At 50.8% G+C, this 13,642-nt stretch overlaps 3 protein-coding genes across 3 annotated transcripts; 2 read left to right on the top strand and 1 right to left on the bottom strand.

Moving 5' to 3' along the window:
* The first annotated feature begins 644 nt into the window (after nt 1-644).
* Nucleotides 645-2,882, top strand: BO95DRAFT_447548 (putative COP9 signalosome subunit 2 (CsnB)). The gene is made up of 4 exons (XM_025587645.1): nt 645-845; nt 896-1,054; nt 1,114-1,174; nt 1,223-2,882. Exons 1-4 carry the CDS (start codon nt 802-804, stop codon nt 2,483-2,485), a joined length of 1,527 nt encoding a protein of 508 aa, XP_025437259.1. The 5' UTR covers nt 645-801; the 3' UTR covers nt 2,486-2,882.
* Nucleotides 2,883-10,537: 7,655 nt separating this feature from the next.
* Nucleotides 10,538-12,332, top strand: BO95DRAFT_374769 (ubiquitin thiolesterase; the record flags this gene model as incomplete). The annotated part of the gene is made up of 7 exons (XM_025583111.1): nt 10,538-10,792; nt 10,851-10,937; nt 10,995-11,058; nt 11,113-11,378; nt 11,432-11,703; nt 11,755-12,195; nt 12,254-12,332. 7 exons carry the CDS (start codon nt 10,538-10,540, stop codon nt 12,330-12,332), a joined length of 1,464 nt encoding a protein of 487 aa, XP_025437258.1.
* Nucleotides 12,333-12,792: 460 nt separating this feature from the next.
* Nucleotides 12,793-13,248, bottom strand: BO95DRAFT_436361 (uncharacterized protein; the record flags this gene model as incomplete). The annotated part of the gene is made up of 1 exon (XM_025585229.1): nt 12,793-13,248. One exon carries the CDS (start codon nt 13,246-13,248, stop codon nt 12,793-12,795), a length of 456 nt encoding a protein of 151 aa, XP_025437257.1.
* Nucleotides 13,249-13,642: the final 394 nt, after the last annotated feature.

Here is a 13,642-nt window from a genome sequence, read left to right as displayed (position 1 = left end):
CAATGTGGCGGCGAGAATATGATATGGTGGCCGTTGCTGCAGCTCTGAAGCATGTCGATCATGAGTTCCTTCAGGCCGTTTGTCTCCTTTTCACCTGTTGGTGTTGATTTCAGCCTACATGGACTTTGGTGGTTAATTGCTTTTGTTTGAGATAACTACATCATGCCTAGACTGTGAGCTGTACAGTACAGTGCTCTATGTGAGAGTATCATGTTTCCCAGGATCATAACTACTACTAGTAGTTGACAAGAAAAAGCCTGCGCAATCGGTATGGAGTCTGTCTCGGACTGATTATCGCATGCTGATCGTGTCCACTTGGAAGTATTTTTCTGAGTTAGTAGTCAAGATTGACCACTTGTATATATAATCTGGTCAAATATGCGGAATAGGCCTCCATGAACTCGTACTCAGAGACAAGGCCAGGATGTGTCACTGGTGGCCTTGTCATGCATAGCCACCTAGTAGAATTAAAAGTAGCAGCCTGCTCAACCGTTGGTGCAACACTCAAGAAACTGTTGTGTTCAGCTCCGTGCAGTGGACTGGTGAAGGTGTCCAGTGACTGGAAGTTGACTCCAAATTGGAAGGCGGGGAAGGCAGCAAACCGACCTCTCCGATAGGCGCGAACCGCACCTCCATCGTTGGCTCCATTGGTTCCATCCATTTATCTCATTCCTCTCTCACTTTGTCACGGGTCAACCACTGCATCTCCCATCCCTTCTCCTTAATGCTTTAATCACCTATTCCTATTACTTTTTGTTTTTTTCTTTAGCGAACTTTCCTTCTACACCTTACTCTCTCAAAATGTCGGATGACGATGATTTCATGCAAGATTCTGGTGACGAGGAGTACGTGCCAGTATCCAACCTGCCGTCGCACCTGGCTGACCGACTCTTAGATATGACTTTGAATACGAAGATGAAGACGAGGACGAGTCAGGCGACGTCGGGATCGAGAACAAATACTATAACGCGAAACAAGTGAAGATAGACAATCCGGAGGAGGCGATCGACGAGTTCTTAGGAGTGCCGGCACTGGAGCAAGATAAAGGCGACTGGTAAGGCCGACATCGAACCAAACAGGTCCAGCCGAGGAAAATAACGAAGCCATGCGCAGGGGATTCAAGGGGCTGAAGCAAGCCATCAAGTTGGAATTCAAGCTCGGACGATACAGTGATGTAATTCCCCTTCACTCACCCTACGTGCGATCAATACTGACTGCTCAGGCGGTTGAACACTACAGGGAACTGCTCACCTACGTCAAGTCGGCTGTCACCCGGAATTACTCGGAGAAATCAATCAACAACATGCTGGATTACATTGAGAAGGGCTCCGACGACGAAAGGGCATACCAGTGCATGGAGGAATTTTACTCCTTGACGCTGCTATCGTTCCAGAACACGAACAACGAGCGATTATGGTTGAAGACCAACATCAAACTAGCCCGACTGTGGCTCGAGCGCAAGGACTATAGCCAGCTGAGAAAAAAGGTACGGGAGCTGCACCGGGCGTGTCAGCGGGAGGACGGGAGCGACGACCCCAGCAAAGGCACCTACCTCCTTGAACTCTACGCACTGGAGATCCAGATGTATGCCGAGACCAAGAACAACAAGCGGCTGAAGGCACTCTACCAGAAGGCTCTACGCGTTAGGTCGGCTGTGCCGCATCCGAAGATCATGGGCATCATCCGAGAGTGCGGCGGAAAGATGCACATGAGCGAGGAGAACTGGAAGGAGGCACAGAGCGACTTCTTCGAGTCATTCCGGAATTACGACGAGGCGGGCTCCATGCAGCGCATCCAGGTGCTCAAGTACCTTGTGCTGACGACGATGCTCATGAAATCGGACATCAATCCATTCGACTCCCAGGAAACGCAACCCTACAAGAACGATCCGCGTATCGCTGCCATGACCGATCTCGTTGACGCATATCAACGGGATGACATTCGCGCCTACGAGGATATCCTCAGTAAGAACGCCGACGTGTTGGCCGACCCGTTCATCGCGGAGAACATCGACGAAGTTAGCCGGAACATGCGCGTCCGCGCGGTGCAGAAGCTGACCGCCCCGTACAAGCGGTTCACGCTCAAGTTCATCACAAAGCACATACGTATCACTGAGCCGGAGGCTCAGGATATCGTGAGCTACCTCATTCTGTACGGGAAAATGAAGGCCAAAATCGACCAGGAGCACGGGACAGTGGAGGTGGAGGCTGATTCCCCCGCGTACCTCGAGCGAGTTCGGCAGCTGAAAGAATGCTATATACTGATGCGCAAGAGCTGGACGCATTTGTTGAACGATGGCGAAGGCTTCAAGGACAATGGTGGTCAGCTCGTTCTCCAGGGGATGCGAGTAACCGGAGGCGGGCCTCTGTTCCAGTCGGATGATCCGTTGGCTCCAAATCGTCCTCGCCGTCGAGGGCGGGGTGGGGCAGGAGCCGGCTTGAGGGGCAATGCTGGAGCTCAGCACCATAGGTTGGAGGGGCTTTGATATGCAGGTGTTTCGGATACTTACATGTACTGTATTACACTGCATATCCTTAGAAGAAGCGATCGCGAGCGTGCTGAGGGCGTGCTGAGGGGGTACAGTACAAAGTACGTAGTTTTCCCCATGATTGCTGAATTGCTGTCTTGCCTGCTTGCTAGGTAGCTTACTAGCTTGTTCCCTGCCTGTCTGTTTGGCTGCTAGCTAGTGGCTAGGTAGGTAGCACCTACCTAGTGCTCGCCCCGGATTTCCGCGGGTGATACTTCCACTCCCATCCCCCCGGTCCCTGGGCCAGTTAATCCCCGTCAGTCCACCCCCCACCCCCCCAACTCAATCCAAAAGGCCAATGCAGACGGGACAATCCCTCCTATCCCAGTCCACCGGAAGCTTTCCCCGATCCCAGTCACATCGACCGGAAAAATGAGAGAAGCCCCCCCCCCCCCCCCCCCCCCCCCCCCCCCCCCGGAAAAAAAGAGAAACCCCCCCCCCCCCCCCCCGAGTCCCCCAACCCCCAAAATCGTCCAAGAGTTGCAATTAGAATCATTTGGTTCCGGGTTCAGGTTCAAGTCCAGGTTCAGGCCTTAGGCTCAAGTTCATAGACCACCCCCGCTGTAGCAAGGAACCCCCATGCACCAGAGGAGCACAGGACAGCACCAGCACAGCGCAGCCCAGCGCAGTGCAGCCCAGCACAGCACAGCACACACATACGACCTGCATCGCATAGCTAGATAGATGTCAGACCACACACCGCCGCCAGCACCCCCACCCAAAAGACCCATCCACTTCTGCATACCAAATACCCCGACTCGGTAGCTTTTGCGTGTCGACACTAACTAGGTAACTGTGATTGGAAGCTAGGGGAAGCTACAGTACTCCGTAGACTGGTAGGTAGGCTAGGAGAGCTGCTGCACGGGGCACCTGCGGTGGAAAGCAAACTGCAGGAACAAAGGTTACATGTACATGTATGTACATGTACATGTACAGTACATAGGTACAGCACATAAGTTAGAGGTCGTGGACTGATGTACATACATCCATATGGATTGTACGGAGTACTTGGGGCCAGATCGCAAGCACAGTACAGTATTCCATGCGATGCGCTGATTAGATATGCAGTCTCATTGAGATCCTACGGTTCTAAATCCGCGTAAGAAACCTGGTAGTAGTTATCTTATCCCTTTATCTTAGGCGAAGTACCTGTACCGTAGTATACTGTTCTGTGTATACTCTACAAGACGAGAGCCCCAAACACAGAGGTATGACCGGCAGAAAAAGCTGATCAGACTAACACTCCCACCGTACCTGGGAGGTGTGGTATAAGCCGAATCCATCGTAGTCACCTCACATAATTGACACAATTAAGTTATCCCCGGGGGTGGGGACTCGGCACCACAAGCCACCCACCACACCAAACAGCCATGGCGTACTAGGAGGAGGTACGGCGTACAGTACTTTCATACCACTCCAGCCACCGTGCTTAATACCTCGTGTCAGGGTCTCATCACCTCACCTCCCAGGGCCCAGGGATGTGGATGGATGAGCGACGGGGGCAAAAGGTACGAAATGGATAGCTGCATCATTCTTGCGTTTGGCAACATCCATCGACTACAAGCAAACCCCCATGTGCCAATATTGTGAGATTTTACGGAGTAGAACACGGGAGATCAAAGACCCCAAAAGTGTCGAGTCTAGACCTTCATCCATGACTCAAGAGAAAACCAGACCCAGACTGACAGGGGGAACGGACGGATGATAACTTACTGTTCTAGCTCCTCCGTCCTTCGCCTGGGATTCCGATCCTCCCCCGGCGCTATTTCACTATTATCCCGAGGGAAACCCCGAGGCAACTAGTTATCTACTGTATATGCAGTTTGCTTTTCTCAGGGATTTTGGGTTTCGGTTTTGCTACACCGCACAAACATTTGCCATTGTTTTGTTTGGATATGGGGCGCTGCGCTGGGGTGGTGTCCTGGTAGTTGGGGTGGGTGGTGGGGGGGGGGATTCATTTGTTTGGGCTTCGTTTACCTACTAGGTACGGTACCTAGTTTCTTTGTTTGGGCTTTAATCTAAGGTAGTTTTGTGTGTGTTTGTTTGCTTGTTGTGGGTTTTGATTGAAGAGTTGATGGGGATCGATAATGGTAATTGTTTGGGTTGAAGGGTTCGGTACTTTGTTGTAGCTTAACTTCGGTAAGGATACCTCGTCTTCAAGGGTGCAATCGTGTATACCCGGTAGTATGTCTTTCTTTTATCCCTATTTCTTATGCAGATATTTCCACTCAAGTAAAAGTCAAGACATCGGTTGTGGTTCACTAGTGTCAAGGGTGACAAGTTGACAGGTGATCCGTGGGAATGAGCGTACTCCACTCCGCCCCCCACACCACTCGAACGGAGTCTGAAACGGGGCGGGCACCCTCAACTACGTACGGAAAATCCGTGGATCTTTGACAAGGGCGGTTATTTTCGTTCCAACTTTCCACTGGATACTCACTTGGTAGTACTCCGTACTGGTGCGTACTTTGTGTGTGGAATCGGAAAGCAGCTTGGGGCTAACTCTCTCTCCACACCAGTAAACTGCCTCTCCATTCCTTGGAGTCAGGCATTGGGCGGGGCATGAAGTCTGTAACCTGGTCGGGTACCCAATGTATGAGACTTGCGCAATGGGAATACCTGCTTTTTCCTGTCCCAACCTGTCATGGAGCCGGAGAAGTGGAGCGAGCGCGAGTGATAAGAAAAAAGAAGGGACGGGATCGATCCTTTAGTGTCCTAACGAGGGGGGGGGGCCAGACAGCGGAGTCCGTCCGTCTCTTTTTTAGTCCGAATAATAGATGGGAATCGGAGGAATGAAGACAATTTTGGAATGGAACAAATTGAACATCTGGAAATCGGTCAGTAATTCCCCCTTCAAAGTGCTGAGGTTATCACACGAATGCCGATCCCAGACGGTAGTTGGAGAGAGAACGGACAACAGCCCGTAATGCTTATTCGTGTTTGTTTGTTTGTGTTCTTTGTTCAAGGTTCTTTGTTCTTACGAGCACATAGTAAGAGCTCCGAGGTGCTGCTGGCGATGGACAAGCAGGCCACAGGCGGGCGGGGGTGGAGGGTGGGAAAGAAAAAAGAAAAAAGAAAGGCGCCGGGAATAGCTTACCTGCAGTGCCCACTACCAATGTCAATCATCTTGCTAAATAATGAACCAATGTGAAGTTGCGTCAGTTTCCAGCGTCAATCCTGTGCCCTGAAGATGCAATCAGGACCCGGAAATTCGCCGAGTGACGTAGATTGGAGGGGGGTGGGGGATGGATTGTAGAGGGAATGTACGGAGTAGACTGATTTTGATACACAGCAGCAGCCTGATTGCAAACTCGATGGCTACACAACGGCTTCTCTCCACACAGAGCGCCGTTGACCTTATCCTGTATCTACCGCCCTACCGTCTACCGGCGTATAGACGCATAGACGGCAAAGACTAACTACAGTATCATCGTCATCGTCATCATCTCACATCCTGGCAGGCTGACATGATGGCTAGTTACTTAAGTTACCTACTGCGTTCCAGAACTCCTCGGCGCTCGGTCCCACCACCTGATGGGCCCCCCCTCTCCTTGTAGAACGAATCGGAATATGAAGAACCTGCCCCTGCACGCCTGCGAGAGTAAGAGAAGATAGAAGAAGGGTAGCACAAAGCAATAACCAAAAGCAAGGCGTTGGTGGTAATGCAGATCCCAGGGATTCTAGCTCCTCTCTCTTTCATCTTCTCTGACTTCTCACTCTCGCCTTGTTTATTGTGGGTTTCCTGAGAGGGCCGGTCCGGACCCGACAGCAACTTGAACAACACCACGGTCGGGGTCTTTGTAGTTGTCTTCCAATCCCATACAAGCACACTAAGTTCACCGTGAGCGATCCCTCGCGAATGGATGGGCTCGGAGTCGCTGCCGAGGTAGCATATGCAAGCCCCCTCTTAGTTGGATCGACAATCCTTTTCCTGGGACTCGACAAGTATCTAGTGTTTACGAGATCCGTGAACCTGGTCATGGCTACAACCAGCGAGACGGGTTGGATGATGAGCGGATGAGATGGGATGAGATGGGACTACCTTAGAGAAAGGTCTTACCATCGGAGGTCGACGGTGGTCTGATCGCATGGTGGCAGAGAGGACTAATTAACATCAAGGAATCGCACGTTGCTTCTTTGGCGCCAGCAGCAGTAGCAGTTGCAGCAGTTGCAGCAGTTGTTGGGCGTTAGTCTCAAGGAAGTTGCTCTTGCTGACGACCCTCAGGTGCGTCGTTCAAGGCGACTAGCCCGGTTTCGATCGGAAGTTTGGCCCTTGACTTGGCCTGGTCTGCTGCTGTCTGTCTGTCTGTCTGTCCGCAGTACGGAGTACGGCCTGCATGCACGACGGCGATAAAAAAAATTTAGATTTGAGGGGGGCGGGGCAAAGGCCAACACCCTACAGGCGAAGCATCACCACAGTTCAAGACAGATAGACAATGCAGCTGTTTGCAAGTCAATCTTCCGATGAGCCTAGTACCTTGATCCCCAAAAAATGATTAGTGGTAATCACAAAAAGAGCGATAAGAAAAAAAAAAGAAATAACGGCAGTGAAAGAAGGCTTGCATCGTCCATCATCGCGTCGGAGCAGCAGTCACAGAGTGGCGGCCGACGCTTAGTGGTGGATATTAAGGCCCAATGGCAGAGAGAATCCTAGCTTCCTCGCAGCTCTCTCGACCCATGGCCATTCGTTGGTATTCTCGTCCGGACATGTGGTCGTTTCCTAGTGCATGAAGGATCGGTAGGGTCGTTGGTGGCATTCAGATCGGCCGTTCGTGTAGTCGGTTAGAGGACTCGAGGACTCGAGGACTGGGAGGGGAGCTTCACCCACTCTTAGGCCGAGGAATTCCCATCTCCGGACCACGTCCTTTCCTCTCCGATCCTTTAGGATCCGTTTTTGGGAAGGGGATGGATGTTGTTACCTTACCTAGTACCTAGTAGTGACTGCCGGTGGATAGTCGGCTAGGGACAGGGTGCGGAAAACTTAACTACGATGTCTCGATGCTAACGAGGAACTAACCTTGAGATATCTAGGTTACCTAGTAGTTAACTTAGTCTCTATCTCGTCATAGTCGCAAGGCGATCTGAGCACGTACCCTTCCGGCCAATTGTGCCAGAGCTACCACCCCTGTAGGTTCAAATCTCTAGAACTACTGATTGTATACCTACTAGGTAGTCTACTTCCTGTAATGTACTGACTTCATTAGTGCTGCTGTTAGGCTGCTAGCAGAAGTCGAAGCAAAGAAATCATGGACAGTACGCACGGGACGGATAGTGGCCGGCTGCACACTTGAGAAACGTCAGGCTACCTAGGTAGTATTGTTGCACTGGACCATGCTTCCCCCGATCCGCTGCAGCTGCAAGCTGTAGAGCAGCAATACGGAGACAATAATCCATATGCGTACGGAGTAATAATACTAACATAGCGCAGTGGATCGGGATTGTACCCACTGGCTGATTGCAACAGCTGCAACAGCATCGATCTTCATCTTCCGCGACAGATGTACGTTTGTGGTTGGATGGAATCGCAATCTTCATTTCAAATCCGCCTATTCGTACAGTAGGCCAACAGATAACTAATGCGATAGACTAAGTTAGACTAAGGTCGTAGACTAAGGGAGACACCGTGGACTGTGGACGGGCTTTGCAATCCCATCCTGGCGGAACCCCAGTCACTGAACGCATCCACCCGGCAAACTAGCGAGTCAAACTGAAGTAAGAATGAGAGTGGATGGAGGTACTCAAGTCTCAACTGGAACTAAATCAAACCAGCCTGGAGGCCAACTTGGAACTAATAACGCCCGACCGATGCCGAGAAAGAAATCAGAAAGGAAAAAGAAAGACTCACCGTGGACTTACTTCACTGGCAGTCAGTCAGTTAGTGTCAGTATGAAGCAGGATGTATGGTCCGGCAACCCCGCGTGCGCGCCCGGTCGGTTTCTGACTTTTAGATTGCCATAGTCAGTCTAATTAGTGGTCTCTATCCATCTTGAATTATCCTTCTTTTCTCCATTGCTAGTGAACTGCTGTATTGGCTTGTTGTGGATGTGGTTGTGATTGTTCTTCTTCTTCTTTGTGTTCTTCTCCTTTTCTTCTCCATTTTCCTCCACTCCACCTTTTTCTCTCCCCCGAACAAATGATTGTTCGTGCTGGGGCGAGACCACATACTAAGAGCCAAAAGTTTTCCTTATTAATATCCATATTAAAGCCTTCCCTCCCTCGGACCTCCTCCCCCAGATCCGACTGACAACTGACTTGATCCTACCAAACTACCTACCTACCTTGACAATTACCAAGTACCAACTACCAAATTACTACTAGGTACGAACTATTCTTACTTACTGCCGTTACTACCGTTACTACACCTACTACTGTACACACACACACACACACCACTTACTTGGTTGGTTGGTTACCTTCCTGAGTTCGCTTTGCTCTTCGCTCCGTTCTACTTCCCCTTTACCTTTTTCCAACCCTCCTCCACCTTTTCCTTCTCCTTCTTCTCCTTCTTCTACCACTTTACTCAAGGTGGTAGCTGATATCGCCGCCCGAGTAATGATCCTCATCACTTACCAGTGATTAGTCGGTCTTTTTTTCTTCCCCTTTGCCACCCTTAACCTGACATCCTCTTTTGTTTTCTCTTCCCTCAATTGGTTCTTGTAACGTTCTTTGCTATACACCCTGATACCTCTTTGGGTCAAACCCTCCCATCCCATCACACATGCTTACTTGATACCATAGTTAGTACGTGTGACTGGGTTCCCCTCCGTATGCACGTTGGCTGTAAGCAAAGGAAAAGGAAAAAGAAAAAGAAAAAGAAAAGCTTTGACGACATTTTGAAGGTCTGAGCATCACTATTTTTTTTTCTTATTCCCGTTCCCTCCTACTTTGTCTTTTGGTTGGCAACTGGTGTCTATGTGAGACACCTACACAATCACGGTTTCTTTCCCCTCTTTTGTCGGGGGTTTCCTGATGTTACTGGCCTACACTTGGACCCTCCCATCATCCTCAGCTGTCGACAATGCGGAATAGATCTGCCACTTCAGCTGAATGCTGTGTTTGTGTTATGTGTTTGCATTCTCTCTTTTCCGGTGGCTCCCATGCAACCTATACTATACATACACACATGCCTGTCCCCTTCCTTGCTCTCTTCCCCCTTCCTCTTCCTCTTCATCATCTCTCGCTCGATCGATGAGCGGCAGGCATGCCTCTACGAATGACCGAGTAGCATCGTTTGGATGCTGCATCTCGGAACTCAGGCGGGCTGCGTGGAGTGAACCAGGAAGGGTGAGCGATCGGTTCGGATGCGACTGGGCGGACAATCGTCTATCACTCCCTGAATTGATACGAACTGGTGTCATTGCTCGACCTCCTCGCCTGTTCGTCAAGTGCAAGATTGCGTATCTTCCTTCGATTTGCATTTCCGAACCGCATTCCTTGTTCTGCCCTCTTTCCCGGTGTTTTTCTATTGGCCCATCCCGCTCGCCTTTCCCTCTCTAAGCCGCCGTCGCTCTCGCTCTCTTTCTTTGCATTCTTGATGCTTGCTGTGACACATGTCTGGACTATCTTCGTCTGGTTCCATGGCCCTACATCCTGTCTTCGAGCCCTGGCGGGAGTATCTCCGGCGCTTGTTTCATTGGTCCGATCGCATTCACAGTGATGGTGGATCGAAAACACTCCTCCTGAAATCTTGTCGATTGATGGAAGCCCATGCTAAGAATGCTGCACAGTAGGCTCTTACATCACTGAAGAACTTGCGAACCGGCACGCCTCTCCTGCACCGAGGATCCGGCACAGCAAGGCGACCAGACAGAACCTGGCGCCAAATCATGCTGCATTGTCTGGTGGGTATTACGTGCTCCGGCTGCGATTCCTGCTTGATGACCGCGAGGCCGTTGTTGATATTGACCATCATCCTTCCGTACATAAGGTATCTCGACACTTCTGATTTCCTCCTCTGCCGGTGACCAACCTTCCTCCTTCAACCATTTGGCCTCTCTAGTCTGCTTTGCGATGTCCCTGTCGGGTGTATCCTGGAATCACTACTACCCCGTCAACCAACTTTCGACAAGACAGGAATCCGTTTCCGGACTTTTCCCTCAACATCCTCATTCAGCCGCCTTCTTCAACCACCACGGGGCTGCTCCCCATTCTAGGCATCTCAATCACCCCACTCACAGCCACAGATCGTTCAACATGAACGCCTTATCTACCGACGAGATGGAGAAGTTCCAAAAACTCTCCAATGAGTTCCAGGCCAACGTTCAGGTGAGCTTGTCTAAGATAGCCTTATAGTCCCTTCGACCCCGGCTTATGGAGTAAACAGGGTCCCGCTGTCTCGACCAAATTATCGAGTAGCATGGTCGCCATGGAATATGCCAATGCCGATCCTGCCTTCATCACCAAGACTGCAGTCAGTTTGGGCCCTGCCGCTCTTGAGGATGATGCAGATGTTTAACCAGTATCTTAGGCACTTGCAGTAACACATCCCCTGGTACGCACCATGAAGGGAGACGGAAACTGCGGCTGGAGAGGTACTTGCCCATGCAATGCATGCCTGGGGCAACTTGTCCGCTAACTCCGTGCAGCGGTCGCGTTTGGGTATTTCGAGAACATTCTCAAACTACAGAATCTGGTGCTCGCGCACGACGAACTGAACCGGATCAAATCGCTCAATGTGCTCCTGGATCGAACCGGCCAGCAGGAACATCTGTACGAGATCTTCGTCGACGCGACGGAAGGTGTCTTCCATCAAATCATTGAAGCAATCCAGAATGGCATCATTGACGACACGTTTCTGGTCGAGGCATTTAATGAGGAATACAATGCCAGCGCCATCATCACTCATTTTCGAGTCAGTCTTGTTCGTCTCGTCATTGAGTTCGTGCGACTGACGTATGACCACAGCTTCTCACGAGCGCATGGATGAAATTGAACGCCCTTCGCTACCAAGCTTTCCTGTCGCTGCCGGTGGATCAGTACTGTGCGACACGGATCGACACGGTGAGAACCGAGATTGATGAAGTCGGCCTGCAAGCTTTGGTCGATGGGGTGATTGAGGCATCCGGGTTTGCGGTGGAGATCCTCTATCTGGACCGCAGCGAAGGGGATGTCGTCACGCCCCACCTTCTCACCCCGAACCGGGTGACAGCGGCCACGATCTGCTTGCTGTACCGCCCGTGAGTCCGCGACTCTTGGCTGTCATGTTCAGTATGCTAACGCGCGACCAGGGGCCACTACGACCTTCTCTACGCGGTCGAACCTACTGTGAATATGGAACCCGTGGTCAATTATCAATACGCAATGACTTCTAACTACTCCCCCTGGGATCAAGGTGCACTCCCGTTCGACGTCAACTCCAGTTTGATGTCGATCCCTAATCTGATGATGGACCCGTCATTTGCACTTGCGCCGTCGCCCATGCCTTCGGCTTCGCCCAGTCCGTTCCGTGTCTCGCCGCCCCAGGAAGTGTATGCGCCACCACTTATGCACACATCACCGCCCCCTCCTCCGATTTCGCTGGCATCGCCCCCGCCCCTTCGGATGTCAGCCCCTCCAGCTCCGTTGTCATCGTTGCCTCGCAAATCGGATGGCCCTCAGATCCGACTGAATCCGCTGGTGATGAAACCGAACTTAAGTCATTCGTTACCTGTGACGACTCCGTTCAAAAAGTAGTATGATCCTTGTTCTGCTGCACTTTCGACAATGGCGATGCTAATGAATGGTTAGTTCTCCGTATAACCAAGCGCATTTCCAGAACCAGGATTTCGAGCCCATCCACTGGGAGCCCGCCGACCATCGGAAGTAGGGTCGTGTGAAGTTCTCCCTCACCTGTTATTCTATACAACTACGATCGTTACGACTGAACATATGTTCTTTTTTTTTACTACACATTCAATACACTACTAGGCTTATTTCGGGCAATGGACTGGGTGTTTTTGCTTTTGCTTTTGCTCTTCTTTTTTTTTGTGACCTTGTCCCCTTGGGACCATTTTCAGTCTTGCAGGAATGCCTTTCGATGAATTCTAGCATTGGTGAAGTCAGGGGGTAAATGATTTGATTTGTACTAAGTACTAGTGGGATTCTCTTCGGCAGGATGTGCTTTAGCGTCTGTGGTCTGTGGTTGCATGGAGGTGAAGCGTGGTGCAGTGACTCAAGAAAAAGAAAACCAACCCAACCAAAAAAAGAATGAACCAATCGTTGAGAGGCCACTTATCATGTAGCCAGGAATTCCGGCATTCAACTGCCGGAACCTTCGATTGGTATGCTCAGTAGTAAGTATACATGAGGTGGTATAGCCGTCCGGTGGCTTCGGTTCCGGAGACGAAGGACGCGTTCTCGTTGGTCGCAATGGAAATGAATTCCAGCTCGACCAATGACACGACCGGTGGCGGAGGCAAAAGGCCCCGGGGACCGTCGACAAGCCGTAAGGTAAGTTGGCAGAGGATCTCCGCGCAGGGATGGACCGGATGCAGTCGTCTTTTCCCCTTGCAGATGGCTGACACGGCGCGGGCCACTAAGAAGAATGGATGGTGAAGACTGTTGACTAGAGGACGGCCGAGTGCCTGTACCTGTATATTGTAGTCGTTCAGATTGGCAAATTCACATGATTGGTCGGTCCGTACTGTACTTGCATGCTTGTTGATGTCATTGGTAATTTGTGTACTAGGTAACTTCGAGTATACTCTAGCTTGGAGTTGGACTACTGTGAGACTGGGGTTCATGGTGGCCAGCCAGCTACTCAGTAACCTATTTATTGTATGAGTATGAGTATGAATATTCTAAGGCTGAGCCCCCCCGGCCCAGGAAGGTACTGTACAGTACAGTACTATGTACGCATCCATCCATCCAACACATTCAAGCTGGAAGAGTGTCTAGTAGGCTACCACGGTAAGTTTCGGGTCATAGTTCCTACCTCTCTCCTCTTCGTCTCTGAATCATACACCTATTCAGTTTCTTGTCGACAAGGAAGAGGAAGAAAGAAAGGGGTAAGGTATACGCAGACAACTGGACGAACCAGTACCGCGCAGACTCGATCTGCTACTCTGTAGATTGTACAGTCCAGTGGTCTGGTGGTGGTCCGAAGCCTCGATGGTTAAAGAAGCGATGGCGCGCGCA

The sequence above is a fragment of the Aspergillus brunneoviolaceus genome (assembly GCF_003184695.1).
Source record: "Aspergillus brunneoviolaceus CBS 621.78 unplaced genomic scaffold BO95scaffold_92, whole genome shotgun sequence".
Taxonomy (NCBI): Eukaryota; Fungi; Ascomycota; class Eurotiomycetes; order Eurotiales; family Aspergillaceae; genus Aspergillus; species Aspergillus brunneoviolaceus.
This window is presented reverse-complemented; position numbering and strand designations above follow the sequence as displayed.